The sequence below is a fragment of the Pan troglodytes genome, chromosome 20, assembly GCF_028858775.2.
Source record: "Pan troglodytes isolate AG18354 chromosome 20, NHGRI_mPanTro3-v2.0_pri, whole genome shotgun sequence".
NCBI classification, from domain to species: Eukaryota; Metazoa; Chordata; class Mammalia; order Primates; family Hominidae; genus Pan; species Pan troglodytes.
Window position 1 is genome coordinate 57363415 of NC_072418.2, and position 18965 is coordinate 57382379.

At 49.0% G+C, this 18965-nt stretch overlaps 1 protein-coding gene across 1 annotated transcript; it reads left to right on the forward strand.

Moving 5' to 3' along the window:
• Positions 1-351: 351 nt before the first annotated feature.
• KIR3DX1 (killer cell immunoglobulin-like receptor, three domains, X1) lies at positions 352-11244 on the forward strand. Its single transcript, NM_001048050.2, has 9 exons — positions 352-392; positions 604-639; positions 1288-1566; positions 3103-3408; positions 4387-4686; positions 5495-5545; positions 10026-10148; positions 10890-10942; positions 11051-11244. The coding sequence occupies exons 1-9, from the start codon at positions 359-361 to the stop codon at positions 11240-11242; spliced, it is 1374 nt and encodes a 457-aa protein (NP_001041515.1). The 5' UTR covers positions 352-358; the 3' UTR covers positions 11243-11244.
• Positions 11245-18965: the final 7721 nt, after the last annotated feature.

An 18965-nucleotide genomic window follows, 5' to 3' on the forward strand; every position in this document is an offset into this window, starting at 1 on the left:
GGCGGAGAACCTTGCATCACAGAAATCGAATCATGCATAGTTCTCAAAAAAGGCAATAAGATATTAAGATACAATTCTACACTTTTGCACATAGAAAAATTAAATTTGAAATATAGACATTATGGATTGGTCGGTGCTGGGGTTCAAGTCAGGCCTTTGTTAGGGGCTCTGTTGAACCAAGAATACCGTCTGCAAGTTTCCTGTGTCACCCACTATGTTTAGGGTGAGAGCTGGTCACCTTCCTGTGTGGTGGACACCCTCTAAACTCTGCAAACTGAAACTGGAACCATGGTTACCACATCCTGTTCATTTTCCAATTTAGCTCAACCCCTGTGTCCTGCCCAATAGAAGTGGCACCATGGCCCCCAGACTCATCACCGTCCTGTGTCTGGGTAAGTCCTGGAAGGGAAAGGAGGACACGGTTGGGATGGAAAATGCTCTCTTGAAGACCTGGCCTCTCCACAACCCAGGTCTGGTGGTGGGAAGCCAGGTTCATCCACCCTCTGAATCCAGGCTGAGCTGACAAACCCAGTTACACGGAGGGCAGGATTCACATGAAGACAAGCTATTTTTCTCTCCTCTCTTTTTTTTTTTTTTGCCCAGGATTCTGCCTGAACCAGAAGATCTGCCCACATGCGGGTGAGTCCTATCCCAGTCTTAGGATGCTGTGTTGGCCAAACACAAATGATTCTCCAGGCAGGGAGGGTGGACACGAAGTCAGGCTGATGCAGATGACATGGGGTGGGCTTTGCAGTGAGCACTGGGAACACAGGAAGGGAGTCCTCTGGAGACCCCAGGCTCCATTTTGTTCTAGAAACCCTCCATAGGCAGCCCCTCAGGCTCATCCAATCTCCTGAAGGAGCCTGTGATGCTCGGAATCCAGCGTGTCTGGGGGTGGGTAGGAGTACTCTCTGTCAGGAGGCAGGGACCCGTGCTGGGCACTTGTGTTGGAAATTGTTAAATGAGTTGATATGTTTTTTGTATTGCTTGAATCTGGTAGATTCCTCCTTCTCCTCCATGCACAGATTTCTGTTGCAGACAAGAACTAGGAGCAACTTGGCTCAATATTGTATCATCATGCTTAGTAGAATTCTGTTCTGGGGAGACCTTCCATGTCCACTCTGGGGTGGCTGTGTCTCTGGCTTGCGACCAGGTATCCCAGGGCATCAGGGGACCCCACGTTACAGGGCAAACCAGAACAATGTAAAGAAGGAAATGCCCCCAAGGTCAGCGGGAGATGGGGGGCTCCACATTTCCCTCTCTAGGCTGTGCCTCCTTCTCTTCCAGGTGCTCAGGACAAGTTCTCCCTGTCAGCCTGGCCGAGCCCTGTGGTTCCCCTAGGAGGACGTGTGACTCTCTCCTGTCATTCCCATCTTCGGTTTGTCATATGGACAATATTCCAAACAACTGGGACCCGAAGCCATCAGTTGCACACTGGCCTTTCCAACAACATCACCATCAGCCCTGTGACCCCAGGACGCGCAGGGACCTACAGATGTGTTGGAATTTACAAGCACACCTCAAAGTGGTCAGCTGAGAGCAACTCCCTGAAGATCATCGTCACAGGTAGGAGAAGTCCAGCCCACCCCACGTCCAACCGGTGTCCAGATGGACCTGCCCAGAGTCCACACCCAATGAAGCCAGAGAGTTGTTGTGGGATTCCTAGTCATGCACTAACCGTGGACACAGAAGCCATCCTGGGAATTTAAAGAGAGGGCATTTCCTGTGAGGAATCAGGTACGCAGGTGGAGGAGGAGGGAGGAAGCCGAGCAGCAGGAGAATCTGCCTGGGGAGTAGCAGACGCAGGGTGCTGATACCAACTGCAGCAGGGTGGATCCAGGGAGGAGCCATGTTGCCTGACCCCAGCACCAGTGTTTCCCTCAGGGAAGTCGTTACTCTGCCCCGAAGGAGCCAGAGGCTTGGGGAAGTAACAATTCCCTCGGGAGATGAGTCCAGTGGCTCAGTGGGACATGGATTGGGAAATGCACCCATTCCTCTCCTCCTCCTTCCCAGTCTCGTGACACTCATCCCTTCTCTCTCATGGATGTGCAGAGTGTCTCACGGAGAGTTAGAAACTCACCCTGTGGAGTCGCCCCTGCCCATCCTATAAAGCAGGGAAGGGAGAGTGTGGAGTTATTCATATTTTATATATGTATGTAAATATACACATAGAGAGAGAGAGTAGAGTTTTCTGGAAGAGAAATATAGAGATCTGTGCCTTGAACCGTGAGTCAAGGAAGGATTTCAGAGAAAACATCAAGAACCAGGATTTTCACGGTTGGTTCTGTGTTAATAATGCAAAATCAGTTTTTGTTGTTAACTTCTTGAAGCATGGGAGAAAAATTTAAGAACTAGAAAATAGTTCTCAATTTGCAAGTCATTAATTTGTAACTTTGAAAATGACAGAATAAACGTTTCAGTTTTGCTGTACAACCATTTTACAACATTGACAATGCATGTATCTTAATTTGGCAGTCTCACATTCAAGGAGCTCAGAAGAAACAGAGAAGAGATTGGGTCTTTCCACCAAGAGAGCGGGGAAAGCAGGTTGGGGTGAGGCAGGGAGATCCAGGCTACGAAAGCGCCTGGAGGATCTGAATGGAGATTGGGACTGTGATGGGCTGCCCAGGAAAGGAGTTTACCGTGTCCTTCTGCCTAAATAGGGAAAAGGAGTCACTTCCACCCTCCCCAACAAGTAGTCACGTCTAACCTCTTGGGTTTTGGGGCAAAACCAGTTGTTTCCTTCAGTGTGAGCCTGTGAGATTTCTTCTGATCCTCCAGAGATTCTTGTATTTTTCAACACGCAGAGTTGAAAAACAGTGAGGCTCATAACCTCACAGTCCCATGCCAGGGAACCTAAGTCCAGCAGTGTGTTTTCTGAAGGTTCTCAAAGCACAGACTAATTCCCATTTTCCAGGAGAACCCCACATCTCATATGGTTTCAAGCCAGACAATGGGGATCCGCGCAGAGAGAACATGCATGCACACAAACAGGAAGGACGCAGACGGGCTTTGGGGGTGATGAGGGACAGCTTCACCCTGAGGTCTCAGGCGAGGGGTGAGGAAGGAGACTCATGTGAACTCCTCTGTCTCTGCTCTCAGGCTTGTTCACAAAACCCTCCATCTCAGCGCACCCAAGCCCCCTGGTGCACGCAGGAGCCAGGGTGAGCCTGCGCTGTCACTCAGAGCTGGCCTTTGATGAATTTATCTTATACAAAGAGGGGCACATACAGCATTCCCAGCAGCTTGACCAGGGGATGGAGGCTGGGATCCATTACGTCGAGGCTGTCTTTTCCGTGGGTCCTGTAACGCCTGCCCATGCAGGAGCCTACAGGTGCTGTGGTTGTTTCAGTCACTCCCGCTATGAGTGGTCGGCTCCCAGTGACCCCCTGGACATTGTGATCACAGGTGAGTGTGGCTGGACCATCCGTGGTCTGTTGGTGCCATGGGAGCTTCATGTAATGCGGTTGTTAATCAAACCTCAGTAGAGGAAGAGAAATAAAGGAAGAGAAGGACTGTGAAAAAGTGCTCAGCAAAGGGGTTTAACATGTCTTCCTGCTTAAAGAGGCAGGAGGGGTCACTTCCACCCTCCCCAAGAAGTAGTCACGTCTAACTCCTTGGGCTTGGGGGTACAGCCAGTTGTTCCCTGCAGTGGGAGCCTGTGAGGTTCCTTCTGATCCTCCCGAGATTCTTATATTTTTCAACACACAATTGAAAAATATTAAGACTCATAACCGCGTAGCCCCATGTCAGAGAACTCAAGGCCAGCACTATGTTTTCTGAAGGTTCTCAAAGCACAGAGTCATTCCCATTTTCCAGGAGAACCCCACATCTCATATGGCTTCTAGGGGCGGTAAACCACAGGGACTCAGTCAAAAGCAGAATCAAAGAAATGCAGAGGAAGTAAAAAGACACAGACATAGGCTGACTCAGAACCCTAGAGATGAACATGAGATTCACAGGGGCACCAGCCGACATTCGGAATCTGCTGCCAAGATAAGAACAGCGAGGCCGGGCGCTGTGGCTCACGCCTGTAATCCCAGCACTTTGGGAGGCTGAGGTGGGCAGATCACAAGGTCAGGAGTTCGAGACCAGCCTGACCAACATGGTGAAACCCTGTCTGTACTAAAAATACAAAAATTAGCTGGGCATGGTGGTTCGTGCCTCTAATCCCAGCTACTCAGGAGGCTAAGGCAGGAGAATCACTTGAACCCGGGATGCTGAGGTTGCAGTGAGCCGAGATCGCGCTACTGCACTCCAGCCTAGGAGACAAGAGTGAAAATTGTCTCAAAGGAAAAAAAAAAGAAAAAAAAAAAAAGAGGGAGAGAGATTACTTTGTTCATACACTCAGGAGTGTGTTCTAAAATCAGCCTCTTTTTCTCCTAGGAAAATACAAAAAGCCTTCTCTCTCCACCCAGGTGGACCCCATGATGAGGCTGGGAGAGAAGTTGACCCTCTTCTGCAGCTCTGAAATCTCATTTGACCAGTACCATCTGTTCAGAGACGGGGTTGCTCATGGACAGTGGCTCAGTGGAGGGCAGAGACATAGGGGAGCATTCCAGGCCAACTTTTCTGTGGGCCGCTCAATGCCAGTCCCTGGCGGGACCTATAGATGCTATGGTTCCTTCAATGACTCTCCCTATGAGTGGTCAGCCCCCAGTGACCCGCTGCAACTTTACGCCACAGGTGAGGAGCGCATGCCTTCTGCATGCTCTGGTGCCCACTGGATCACAGAGCCACACCTGAGGGGCGTCCCGCTGGGCACACAGGGGTATTAGGTACTCTGGATAAAATGAAACAGTGACAAACACACACAGGAAAAAAGAAGCTGAGCATGATGGGGCTGTCAGGGTGTAGGGTGGTAAGACGGGGCAGCTCCACACCCTCTGCCACCTTCTGTATGAAGAAAGAGGTCAGGACAAACACAGGGGGAGGTGAGGCCAGATGTAGTTTGTTGAGATCAGAGGTTGCCTCAGCCCCTCACCCTTTTCCATTTCTCCAAAGCCCCTCCAGACCCCTCAACACAGAGAGATCTCCCTGCTGGGGAACGTGGAGATTTATCATCCCGATGGGAGACAATGTCTGTTGACATCACCATGCTTCTCCTTATCACCTTCCCATCCCAGGGAAGGAATTGTCCCCCAGAGATTCCAAGGAAGAGACATCAGGGCCCCCATTAGTCTTTAGGTGGATGACAGAGTAGGGGGTTTGCAGGGACCAACCCTCCAAAGAAAATGGTGCTAATGCTCGGGAGGCTGAGGCAGGAGAATCGCTTGAACCCGGGAGGCGGAGGTTGCAGTGAGACAAGATGGCACCACTGCACTCCAGCCTGGGCGACAGAGCGAGACTCCATCTCAAAAAAGAAAAAAGAAAGAAAGAAAGAAAGGAAGGAAGGAAGGAAGGAAGGAAGGAAAGAAAGAAAAGAAAATGGTCGTACTTTAATGGGGCAATCAATGACGCTTGCTCACCCCTTCTCTGCCTTTTTTTTTCCTAGGAAACACTAAGATTACTCCTCTGTCATTCACGGAATCCACCCCTGAATCTGGTAAGCAAATAACTCTTATCCTAGTGTCTGAGTCCCTGGGGAGACGGAAGGCCCCTGTGTGAGTGAAAGCTGTGCCACCTCCCAGCTCCGTGACCCTGGGCTAGGCAGCCCCTCCCAGGTCCCCACATTCCCCATCCACATCTGAGACTGTGGTCAGTGCGGGGATCTGTAAGGCCTTTCAGCCTCAGATGCTTTGGGACTGAGGCCTCATCCACAGGGGAGGAAGAGATCAGACTCACCTGCCCCTTGCTGAAAAGCAATGCTTCTCATTCCTCCAGGGAGGTCTGTGAACATGAAAATGCTGGAAGATGGGAAGGATTTAAAAGACTATATTCGATATTCACTGTCTATCTTTTGTTGTTGTTGTTTTTTTTGAGACAGAGTCTCACTCTGTCACCCAGGCTGGAGTGCAGTGGCACAATCTCAGCTCACTGCAACCTCTGCCTCCTGGGTTCAAGCGATTTTCCTGCCTCAGCCTCCCGAGTAGCTGGGATTACAGGTGCCCACCACCACACCCGGCTAATTTTTGTATTTTTAGTAGAGTCAGGGTTTCGCCATGTTGCCCAGGCTGGTGTCAAACTCCTGACCTCAAGTGATCTGTCCGCCTTGGCCTCCCAAAGTGCTGGGATTAGAGGTGTGAGCCACTGCACCCAGCCTTATTGTCCATCTTCTAATGTCCTATGACATATTCAACAGTTCCTGTGTTCCAGTGGTGTGTGCAGGGAGGAGAAAAGTTATAATGAATAAACGTGTGAACTGATTTATTCAGATCCATTAATTTTGTATTCATTAAGATAGAGTCATGTGACAGAGAAAGCTTAAGTGGATCCTTTAGAGCAGGTGGAAGGGAAGACTCTATGTCACTCAAGGAACTGACATTTAAGGTGTGATCCTGATGACAAGGACAGCCAGTGTTGGAAGGATTGATGGAAGGACGTTCCCAGCAGGTAAACAGTGGTGCCATAAACTCAACATGGCAGGGCTGGGCGCGGGGCTCACAATTATAATCCCAGCACTTTGGGAGGCTGAGGCGGGCAGATCACAAGGTCAAGAGATCGAGCTGTTCCTGGTCAACATGGTAAAACCCTGTCTCTACTAAAAATACAAAAATTAGCTGGGCGTAGTGGTGCATGTCTGTGGTCCCAGCTACTCCGGAGGCTGCGGCAGGAGAATTGTTTGAACCCGGGAGGCGGAAGTTGCAGTGAGCCGAGATTATGCCACTGCACTCCAGCTTGGGCGACAGGACGAGACTCCGTCTCAAAAAAAAAAAAAAAAAATTCAACATGGCAACGGCTTGTGTGTGTTCACAGCACCAGTGAGGTTGACATGTCGGGGGAGAGGGGTGGAGCTGAGAGAGGAGGACAGGGACCAACTCATGTGAACGTTTCTCGTTTTTAAAATGTTTAATTTTTGTGGGTACATAGTAGGTGTGTATATTTATCAGGCGCATGAGATGTTTTGATACAGGCATGAAATGTGAAATAAGCACATCATGGAGGTTAAGGCATCCATCCCCTCAAGCATTTATTCTTTGAGTTACAAACAATTTAATTAAGATTTTTTTTTTTTTTGAGATGGAGTCTTGCTCTGTCACCCAGACTGGAGTGCATTGGCACGCTTTCCGCTCACTGCAACCCCTGTCTCCTGGGTTCAAGCAGTTCTCCTGCCTCAGCCTCCCAAGTAGCTGGGATTACAGGTGTACGCCACCATGCCTGGCTAACTTTTTGTATTTTAGTAGAGACAGTGTTTCAACATTTGTCCAGGCTGGTCTCAAACTCCTGAGCTCAGGTGATCTGCCCGCCTCAGTCTCCCAAAGTCTTAGGAGTACAGGTGTGAGCCACCGTGCCTGGCCCCAATTATGCTTTTTATTTTAAAATGTACAGTAAAGTTCTTATTGACTAGAGCCAGCCTGTTGATGCTACGAAGTGAGGGTTTCTAAGCAACAGTAAAGAGTTTGGATTTTATTCCAATAAAGAGGTGAAGACAGGTTTTTTTTTTTTTTTTTTTTTTTCAGAGTCTTACTCTGTCTCCAGGCTGGAGTGCAGTGGCGTGATCTCGGCTCACTGCAACCTCTGCCTCCCGGGTTCAAGTGATTCTCCTGTCTCAGCCTCCTGAGTAGCTGGGACTACAGGCGCATGCCACCACTCCCGGCTAATTTTTTGCATTTTTAGTAGAGATGGGGTTTCACCGTGTTAGCCAGGATGGTCTCGATCTCCTGACCTCGTGATCCGCCTGCCTCGGCCTCCCAAAGTGCTGGGATTACAGGTGTGAGCCACTGTGCCCAGCCATTTTTTTTTTTTTTTGAGACGGAGTCTTGCTCTGTTGCCCAGGCTGGAGTGCAATGGCGTGATCTTGGCTCACTGCAACCTCCGCCTCCTGGGTTCAAGCGATTCTCCTGCCTCAGCCTCCTGAGTAGCTGGGATTACAGGGGCCCGCCACCAAGCCTGGCTAATTTTTGTATTTTTAGTAGAGACAGGGTTTCACCATGTTGGCCAGGCTGGTCTTGAACTCCTGACTTCAGGTGATCCACCCACCTTGACCTCCCAAAGTGCTGGGATTACACGCATGAGCCACTGTGCCTGGCCAAAGACAAAGGTTTTAGTCAGAAACATGTCATGATCCACATTCTGTTTTAGAGATAGCAATCGGCCGATGTGAATAGTGTTTATTGCAGGGAGGCAGGAGTGGAAGGCAGGAGTGGAAGCCAGGAGCCCGGTGGGGCTGTGACATCCCTGTAGAGGACACTCATGGCAGCTTAGATGTGCTGGGGCTAGAGAAGGAGTTGAGCAGGTGGATTCAGGAGAGGCTCAGAGCTGGAGTCACTAAGAGGGAGAGTTCGGAAACTTGTTCCAGTATTTCTTAGTGCATGACCTGGGGCACGCTCATTTCTCTCTGAGCCTCTGATTCCATTGATGGCAACTCATACTTGGGCTATCAGAGAAGTAGCAACTCAGCAGGGAGCCTTATGGGGGAACGAGACATAGTCCTTGAAAGAGAAAAGATTATAATCAGACACTTGGGCTCAATGGATGGCTCTGCTAGTTATGGTCACTCATCTTGGAAAGCATCCGTTTTCTTTTCTTTTGTTTTCTTCTTTTTGTTTGAGCCAGAGTCTCTCTGTGTTGCCCAGGCTGGAGTGCAGTGGTATGAAACTGGCTTACTGCAATGTCCCAGTTTCAAGTGATTCTCCTGCCTCAGCCTCCCAAGTAGCTGGGATTACAGGTGCCTGCCACCACGCCTGGCTAATTTTTGTATTTTTAGTAGAGACAGTTTTCACTATGTTGGTCAGGCTGGTTTCGAACTCCTGAACTCCAGTGATCAGCCTGTCTGTGCCTCCCAAAGTGCTGGGATTACAGGCATGAGCCATGGCACCTGGCCAAAGCATCCAAGTTGTTGGATAGAATATTGGGCTAATGATGCCTCCCTTCTTATGGAAAAAAAAAAAAGTAGGAAAGAGAAGAAAGAAAAGCTTCCCAAGTTGAATGTCTAGAAGTAGCAGACATGTCTAGAATTGAGCCCAAGAGTACGGCTGGCTACAGTCTTTTCTCTTTCAAGGACTATATCATGGATGAGAGAGTGATGAGATGTGTCCACACATGTGGAAGTCCTCCCACCACCTCTCAGCATGGGTCCTGGTACGGAGGGTATGCTCCTATGTGACATAGCCTGTGCCCCCTCCCCTTTTTCTCTCCCGAATCCTCCACCCACCTGCTCTTACTCATTGCTCAGAAAAGCACCAACATTCTTTGGAGCAAGTTCAATTCTCAGAAACTGGCATGAGAGTCATCCTCTGGCCACCTCTATCTCCATTCTCAGAAAGTGCATTTGTCCTGGGCTGAGAAGGGATGAGGGAAATGGTATTCAGCTATGGTACATGCAGAGGGTTTCCTTTGTCATGCAAAAACAAACTGTCTTGTCTCATGAGGAAGTGGGAGGGGAGGCACACTGGAGCCTGGAAGGCCTGGGTTCAGACCTCCATGTCTCTCCTTTTTTTTTTTTGAGATGGAGTTTTGCTCTGTCACCCACCCTGTGTACAATCTCGGCTTACTACAACCTCTGCCTCCTGGGTTCAAGCGATTCTCCTGCCTCAGCCTTCTGAGTAGCTGGTATCACAGGCATGTACCACCACGCCTGGCTAATTTTTGTATTTTTAGTAGAGACAGAGTTTTGCCATGTTGGCCAGGCTGGTCTCTAACTCCTGACCTCAGGTGATCTGCCCACCTCAGCCTCCCAAAGTGCTGGGATTACAGGTGTGAACCACCACACCAGGCCTCTGCATCTCTCTTACTGGCCCTTTGATTTGGACACGTGTCTTCACTTCTCTTGGAATTTTTTGTAAGTGATGGAAAATGGAGAAAGTAACTGTTCGGGTGTAGGGATCTTGGAAGAGCTTCAGATAAAGCATGTTGTGTGTTCAGTATGTATTGGCACAAAACAGGCAACCAGTCAATGAGAGGGTTTATCATTTGCTTCTTGACAGACACACATCGCCCTCAAGGACAGTCCAGCAACCTGCATATGCTCACTGGACTCTCAGTAGCCATCATCTCCATTGGCGTTTGCCTCTCTGCTTTTATTGGTTTCTGGTGTTACATAAAATATCGTAAGTGTCAGGGAGGGGAGGACAGTATCATGTGAGCCCCGTGGGGATGTGACTGGGGCACGGGGGTGCTATTCACGTCCTGTGGGTTGATCTGTGTTTCCGCTGAGGTTCTTTTTTTTTTTTTTTTTTTTTTTTGAGACGGAGGCTCGCTCTGTCACCCAGGCTGGAGTGCAGTGGCGCAATCTCAGCTCACTGCAAGCTCTGCCTCCCGGGCTCACGCCATTCTTCCACCTCAGCCTCCCGATTAGCTGGGACTACAGGCGCCCACCACCACGCCCGGCTAATTTTTTGTATTTTTAGTAGAGACGGAATTTCACCATGTTAGCCAGGATGGTCTTTATCTCCTGACCTCATGATCCGCCTGACTCGGCCTCCCAAAGTGCTGGGATTACAGGCATGAGCCAGTGTGCCCGGCCTCCATTGAGGTTCTTGATGGAGAAACCCTGCTCCTTCCCTTCACTGACCAATCACCCCAACCCCTCCCCTACCTCCACCTCACCTCTGGGGAGGCCACTGACCTGCAGGAGATGGTCCATGAGAGAGGCAGAAGGATGGGGGCCATCGATCGGAGCAGTCCTGGGGCAGTCAAGATTGCCCCAGGGTTGCTGATGGGTGGTTCTCTGAATTTAGTGGGGGAGGCTGGATCACGCTGCAGCCTCAGGCACGCCCTTGCCTTGTTTTGGTCTTGGTATTGCCACCTCTGAAGTGAAGATCTGGAAGACTTTCTTTTTCACCCCACAGACACCACCATGGCAAACACAGAGCCCACGGAAGGCCAACGGACGGATGAAGAAGTGAGTTCTCCCAGCCGAAACCATCACCACAGCTTCATCCCCTCCCATTCCCAGAGCCCCTGCCTTCAGCCACTAAATATGCTCCTCTTTTCACCTTCATCCTCTCAGGAGCCTGCAGCAGAAGAGACACAGGAGATCATATATGCCCAGTTAAACCACCAGGCCCTCTCACAGACAGGATTCCCTCCTGCCTCCCAGTGTCCCCACTACCTCTCGGAGGAGCCCAGTATCTACATCACTGTCCACCAAGCCCAGGCTGAGGCCAGAGCTGCCCCCAGTCTTTGGCACAAAGGGCATTAATACGCAAGGACCTGGATCTATTCCTAGGAGGATTTTTTTTCCACGGACATTCTTCCTCCTTCTGGTACCATCTTGACACCTCGAAGCTGGCAACAGCAGTGTCTGAATGCTTGTGGGATTATCTTAAAATTCCAGCACTGCTGAACAGACAACTAGCCATTCTACAATTCTATTTTGAGCATCCATCCATTTAAGGTGATTTGACTCTACCCACACACTCATCCTGGATATCTCATTAACATCATCTGAGTTATTCTGAAACTCTACAGACATGCTTCTAGAAAGCCGATGTATATGCTCATCCAGTTTAATCTCTAAATTACTCAATAAGGTTTTTAAAAAAATTTTTTTTAAAAGTTCTGGGGTACACGCTCAGGATGTGCAGGTTTGTTACATAGGTAAACGTGTGCCATGGTGGTTTGCTGCATCTATCAACCCGTCACCTAGGTATTAAGTCCAGCAGGCATTAGCTGTCTTCCCCAATGCTCTCCGTACCCCCTGCCCTCCTCTGACAGGCCCCAGTGAATGTGTTCCCCTCCCTGTGTCCATGTGTTCTCATTGTTCAGCTCCCACTTATAAGTGAAAACATGCAGTGTCTGGTTTTCTGTTCCTGCATTAGTTTGCTGAGGATAATGTCTTCCAGCTTCATTCATGTCTCTGCAAATGATATGCTCTCATTCCTTTTTATGACTGTGTAGTATTCCGTGGTGTATATGTACAACTTTATTTTTATCATTGATGGGCATTTGGGTTGATTCCATGTCTTTGCTGTTACTCAACAAAATTTTGCAGAGATGAAGTGTATTCTATATCTGATTCATCTAATATGGTAGCATATTAGTCTATCATTGATGGGCATTTGGGTTGATTCCATGTCTTTGCTGTTACTCAACAAAATTTTGCAGAGATGAAGTGTATTCTATATCTGATTCATCTAATATGGTAGCACTAGCCAAATATAGCTTTTTAACTTAGAATTAGAATAGATCAAATTCCATGAAGTTTAAAATTCAGTTCCTCAGCCACATGGCCACAATTTGAGTTCTCAGAGCCACGTGTGGCTGCTGGCTGTGGGAGAGAATAGCATGAACACAAAATGTTTTCCTTGTCAGAGGAAGTTCTAGCTGTTCTAGATTAAAGGTGCAAATTTGAAGATGCAGAGTCTATTTTCTCACGCAGTGCAGGCTCCTGGAAGAGACCTAATGTAACAAAACGATAATATTTCACATCAATGGTGAGATGTCTTTATCTTACGAAATGCGGGGAACAAGCAGAATTCTCTGTGGAATGTCTTATCACCTCTTATCCTCATGCAAATTTCTGCCATAGAGATTTTCTCCCAAACTTTGAGAAGGTCACCTCTGTCAGGCCTCTGAGCCCAAGCTAAGCCATCATATCCCCTGTGACCTGCACGTACACATCCAGATGGCCTGAAGCAACTGAAGATTCACAAAAGAAGTGTAAATAGTCTTAACTGATGACATTCCACCATTGTGATTTGTTCCTGCCCCACGCTAACTGATATGATATATTCTCCCCCCACCCAAGAAGGTACTTTGTAATATTCCTCGCCCCCCTTACCCCCCCTGCCCCCCTGCCCCCCTCACCCACCTGAAGAAGGTACTTTGTAATATTCTCCCCCCCAACTTTAGAAGGTACTTTGTAATATTCTCCCCACCCCTTAAGAAGGTACTTTGAGGACAGGCGCGGCGGTGGCTCACGCCTGTAATCCCAGCACTTTGGGGGGCCGAGGCAGGCGGATCACGAGGTCAGGAGATCGAGACCATCCTGGCTAACATAGTGAAACCCCGTCTCTACTAAAAAACTACAAAACAATTAGCTGGGCGTGGTGGCGGGCGCCTATAGTCCCAGCCACTTGGGAGGCTGAGGCAGGAGAACGGCGTGAACCTGGAAGGCAAAGCTTGCAGGGAGCTGAGATCGCGCCACTGCACTCCAGCCTGGGCGATAGAGCAAGACTCCGTCTCAAAAAAAAAAAAAGAAGATACTTTGCAATATTTCTCCCCCCTGCCACCCCACCCCACCCTTAAGAAGGTACTTTGTAAGATCCTCCCCCCCCATGCCCTTAAGAATGTACTTTGTAATATTCTCCCCGCCCTTGAGAACGTACGCCCATGTCAAACCTATAAGAACTAATGATAATCCCACCACCCTTTGCTGACTCTCTTTTCAGACTCAGCCCACCTGCACCCAGGTGAAATAAACAGCCTTGTTGCTCACACAAAGCCTGTTTGGTGGTCTCTTCACACGGACGCTCATGACAACCTCCTATTTGCACCTTTTCTCGTCCCCTGGTTTCACAATGAGGAAAGCACACATCCATTCTCCGCACAGAACATGCTCTGGAAGCTGCTTTCTGCTGACGTCTTCCTCTGAGCCTTTATTCTGTTTCTTTCTACTTGAATTGGCACCTACCCAGAGCAATTCACAAACTGCTGCCTGCAACGAGCTGTCATTGGCTCATGGAATTGTCACATGCTGTTTCTTCACCTGGTAATTATCTCCCTTTCTTGAGCATCTCAGTGCAGACATCCACCTTCATACACATGTCTTTATCTCATAGGCTAAGTGAGGAGGTTGATTGACTCACAGTGTCTGTGCCCAGTAGGCTGAGTTTTTATGGCCTGATCCCCACTGGTCTTTCATGTGTAGACTGTGAGTTTTTTTTGCTGTTGTCGTTGCCAGGCTGGAGTGCAGTGGCGTGACCTCGGCTCACTGCAATCTCCACCTCCCAGGTTCAAGAGATTCTCTTGCCTCAGCCTCCCGAGTAGCTGGGACTACAGGTGCGTGCCACCACGCCCGCTAATTTTTGCATTTTTAGGAGAGACGGGGTTCCACCATGTTGGCCAGGATGGGACTATGAGATTTTTGAGGCAGGACTGAGTCTGATTAACCTCTGGGACTCAAGCAACCCTCCAAGGATCCTGCCCATAGGAGGAGATATCAGCAACTCAGGTCTGGTAAGTGATGAGGACACCCAACCCTTCCAGGGAGCAGAGCGTGGAGCAAACATCAGAGATCCTCTGATGTTACCCAGAAATAGTTTCTCTGTCTCCCTGGGCCAAAGGGAGGGTCATGCTTCCTCCACTGTCTGGGATATGTGGGCTAAGAGACAAATGCTGGTTAGTGGATATGAGGGTGAATGGCAGGCACACTCCCAGCCTGGCTATTTGCATGACGGCCCTACCCTTACTATTGCATATTCTACAGCTAGGTTGGTCCTGCAGCAATCTCGTTTTCATAAGCAGGGTAAAAGTGAAAGACTAAAACGTGTCTTCTCTCTGAGCCTCTGCACACAGGGTGGTTATGCCACAGAGTCAACTGATGCTAAAGGGAAACTACGCAAGCCAGAAATGATTTTAATTTTGCTTCCACACCATCTTCTCAAAAATAACAGAAAGTGAGCGCTTTTTTTTTTTTTTTTCCTGGAGTCTCTGTCACCCAGGCTGGAGTACAGTGACACGATCTCAGCTCACTGCAGCCTCCACCTCCCGGGTTCAAGCGATTCTCCTGCCTCAGCCTCTGGAGTAACTGAGATTACAGGCACCCACCACCACACCTGGCTACTTTTTGTATTTTTAGTAGAGACGAGGTTTCACCATGTTGGTCAGGCTGGTCTCGAACTCCTGACCTTGTGATCTGCCTGCCTCGGCCTCCCAAAGTGCTGGGATTACAGGCATGAGCCACTGCACCTGGCCAAAAGTGAGCATTTTTAAAAGTGATTTACAACCAATGATAAATGTGACCTGATAAGATAATTCAAGTATTCCATGTTCCTACACTTCATAGTTAAGTGTAGCTTCAACATTTATCTGGTGGAAAAATGAATCAACCAACTTTCCACACATGAGTGTTTTACTCTTCATTTTCCTTTCTATCAAGAAACATTATGTGCCCTGAGAAATTATAAATTTCATAATTATTTGGGACGAAAATTGTTTGCACTTTTTTTGTGGGGTGGGGGGATGGAGTTTCGCTCTTGTCACCCAGGCTGGAGTGCAATGGTGCGATCTCAGCTCACTGCAACCTCCACCTCCTGGGTTCAAGTGATTCTCCTGCCTCAGTCTCCTGAGTCTATGGGATTACAGGTGCGTATCACTATGCCCAGCTAATTTTTGTATTTTTAGTAGATACGGGGTTTCACACTGTTGGCCAGGCTGGTCTCGAACTCCTGACCTCGTGATTTGCCCGCCTCGGCCTCCCAAAGTGCTGGGATTACAGGCATGAGCCACCGTGCCCGGCCTGTTTGCACTTACTCTCCTGGTTTGTCCATTTTTCCATGTTCCTTCATACTTTCTTTTGATTTTATTTTTACTGTATTTACTTTTAGTTTTTGAATACTTCAAATTCTTGACAGTCATTTGACAGGTTTAAATTTGAGATAACGAAAAAGTTAATAGTTCTCTCGAAACTCTCACGTTGTACTCTTATTTATTTATTTTACTTTAAGTTCTGGGATATATGTGCAGAACGTGCAGGTTTGTTACATAGGTATACATGTGCCATGGTGGTTTACTGCACCTATCAACCTGTTATCTAGGTTTAAGCCCCGCATTAGGTATTTGTACTAATGTTCTCCCTCACCTTCCCCTACCCCCAGACAGGCCCTGGTGTGTGTTGTTCCCTTCCCTGTGTCCATGTGTTCTCATTGTTCAACTCCCACTGATGAGTGAGAACATGTGGTGTTTGGTTTTCTGTCCCTGTGTTAGTTTGCTGAGAATGATGGCTTCCAGCTTCAATTTTAACTTTTTTTTTATTTGAGACAGAGTCTTACTCTGTTGCCAGGCTGGAGTGCAGTGGCCCAATCTCAGCTCACTGCAACCTCCGCCTCCTGGGTTCAGGCAATTCTCCTGTGTCAGCCTCCTGAGTAGCTGGGATTGCAGGCACCTGCCACCACACCCGGCTAATTTTTGTATTTTTTTTTAGTAGAGACGGGGTTTCACCATGTTGGCCAGGCTGGTCTTGAACACCTGACCTTATGATCCACCCGCCTCGGCCTCCCAAAGTGCTGGGATTCCAGGCGTGAGCCACCGCGCCCGGCCCAGTCTTAACATTTTTTAAGGCTTAGTCACCTGCATGATACCAACCAGGCTGGTCTCAACTGTGGGGCAACTGGGGTTGTTGAACCAGGTGAACTGCAGGTGCTCCCTGCAGAACCCCTGCATAGCCGGCGTCTTTATACCTGTCTGTCCATCCAGGGATGGTGGGGTTGGTGTTTGTCCTCCAGTCGAGGGCACTGACAACCTTGGGGCAGCAGCACCAATCAGCTTCCATCCCATCATGTAAGAGCCACACGTGGAGATCTGGGTGCACACGCATCTCACGTGTTTCCCAGAACAGCCTCAGCGCCTTTCCCCGAGCAGCCCCTTGGACATTCACCTGGCAGAGGAGTCTCTGGTTCTGTTTCTGCACTGTGGACGCGGGCTAGGGCATATGCTGCAGGTGAATTACTTCTGAGGACAGATGAGTCTCCTGTTCTGTTTCTGGTCACCACGCTGCTCTGTGATCCAGGGAGTCTCTGTCAGCATCTCTTCTGCTGGGTCCAGTCTGGAGTGTCAGGGATTCAGAGCACCACAGAGGTGACCATGGGCAACGTGCACCCGAGCACTTCCCTGCCACAGGGACACACAGAGCATTTCCCACCCTGAGGAGCGGCCACTCAAGACCATCAGGCCGCGGGTGGAGGACTGTGATGCAGCCGAGCTCCTGTCACCCCCAGGACTTGTCTCACTGAGCAGAAGCCGGTAACACACCAGGGAAGAGGGCCTTGCCCACGGGGTGGCTGTTGACGGAATCTTTCTGTTCTGCGTTCTCTCATCATGGATGTGGGTCCCTTTGATGCCTCTGTCTTCGCTCGGGGCCCCAGGAAGATTCACTCCCCCTAGACTCTCTGCTTCCTGGGAACTGATTACATTCTGAGCTTTGGTGAATTCCCGCAGCATCGCTCCTTGGCTCCCTCACTGCTACCTGGACAGGCAGAAACATTAACATCCCCGGCCAGCACCTAGGCCCCGAAGTGAGGGGATACATGAGCAGTGTGCAGGCTTCCAGTCCCTGGAATGTGTGTAGGGGGTTTGCTGTCCACCACAGCTTAAACACAAAACATTTTGACTGGAAAAGGGTAGATAGAAGGAAAAAGACTTAAATGTGGAGCGTAGTCTGGAGCCTTCTATGGGGCAGAACAGCACTTGTGTGCAATAATGCTGCAGTGAGCCACAGCCTCGCCTCTCAGCTGCACAGGACAGACGTGCAGGGGAATGGGATGAGCCACAGCCTCGCCTCTCAGCTGCAAAGGACAGATGTGCAGGGGAACGGGATGAGCCACAGCCTCGCCTCTCAGCTGCACAGGACAGACATGCAGGGGAACGGGATGAGCCACAACCTCGCCTCTCAGCTGCACAGGACAGATGTGCAGTGGAACGGGAAGTCAGAATGACCATCCCTGCGGCTGTTATGAGGAGCTGTTCCCTAGGTCTCTACAATGAAAGCTCCTGAAAACAGTCAATGTAGATTTGCACGCTGAGAACAGCACCTCCATTCCCAACTACCCAGAGCCAGGTCCTAATTCTTGCTTATCCACCAACTCAGTAAATATAAGTCACGGTGGTTGCTTTTATTTTATGTTGAACTTTTTGTAGTTTACTAGCTTGCACTATTTTTTTAAAAAAGAAAACGAGTCGATATTTTTAACTTTTAAGAGGCCGAGGCAGGAGAATGGCGTGAACCTGGAAGGCAGAGCTTGCAGTGAGCCGAGATCGCGCCACTGCACTCCAGCCTGGGCGACAGAGCGAGACTCCGTCTCAAAAAAAAAAAAAAAAAAAAAAAGTATATATATATATATATATATATATATGTAAAATCACGATTTTTCCATTTTTTTCCTTTCCCATTCTCTGACTTAGAATATTTGAGCATCCAAACCATAATTTCCGGTGCAAGAATGACGAAGTTCCTAATTTGAGTCTGCTTCGATATCTGAGCTTAGTCTCAGGCCCACGACGCGCTGTGAAATCATCCCAGGTTACATGATGTGCGTCTTGGCAACTCTAAGTGATGCTAAGTTTCAGGGAAGTGTGCACAGATCTAGGACTTCAGTAATGTTTAATCATCAGAGGCAAATTTGGAAACTTTTTATTTGTTTGTTTTTTTTTTGAGACGGAGTTTCGCTCTGTCGCCCAGGCTGGAGTGCAGTGGTGCGATCTGGGCTTACTACAAGCTCTGCCTCCCGGGTTCACACCATTCTCCTGCCTCGGCCTCCCGAGTAGCTGGGACTACAGGCGCCCGCCACCATGCCCGGCTAATTTTTTGTATTTTTTTTAGTAGAGATGGGGTTTCACCGTGTTAGCCAGGATGGTCTCGATCTCCTGACCTCATGATCCGCCCGCCTCGGCCTCCCAAAGTGCTGGGATCACAGGCGTGAGCCACCAGATTTGGGAACATTTTGTAATGGCAGTGTGTCCTCAAATACCTTGCCTACAGTGAGTTATATTTTTAGAAATTACAGTGCCCATTACACACACACAGCTGTTCCTTCTCTGTACTCACAGGAAACCCACAGAGACCCCTCCACAAACACCTCCGTATCTGCATGAAAGTGTAAAACCACATGAAAGCTGAGCTTGCTATTTACTAGTTGTGCATAGGGTTGGGTTTGTGTGCGTGTGTGTGTGTGTGTGTGTCTTCTAGATACAGTCAGGTTCAACGG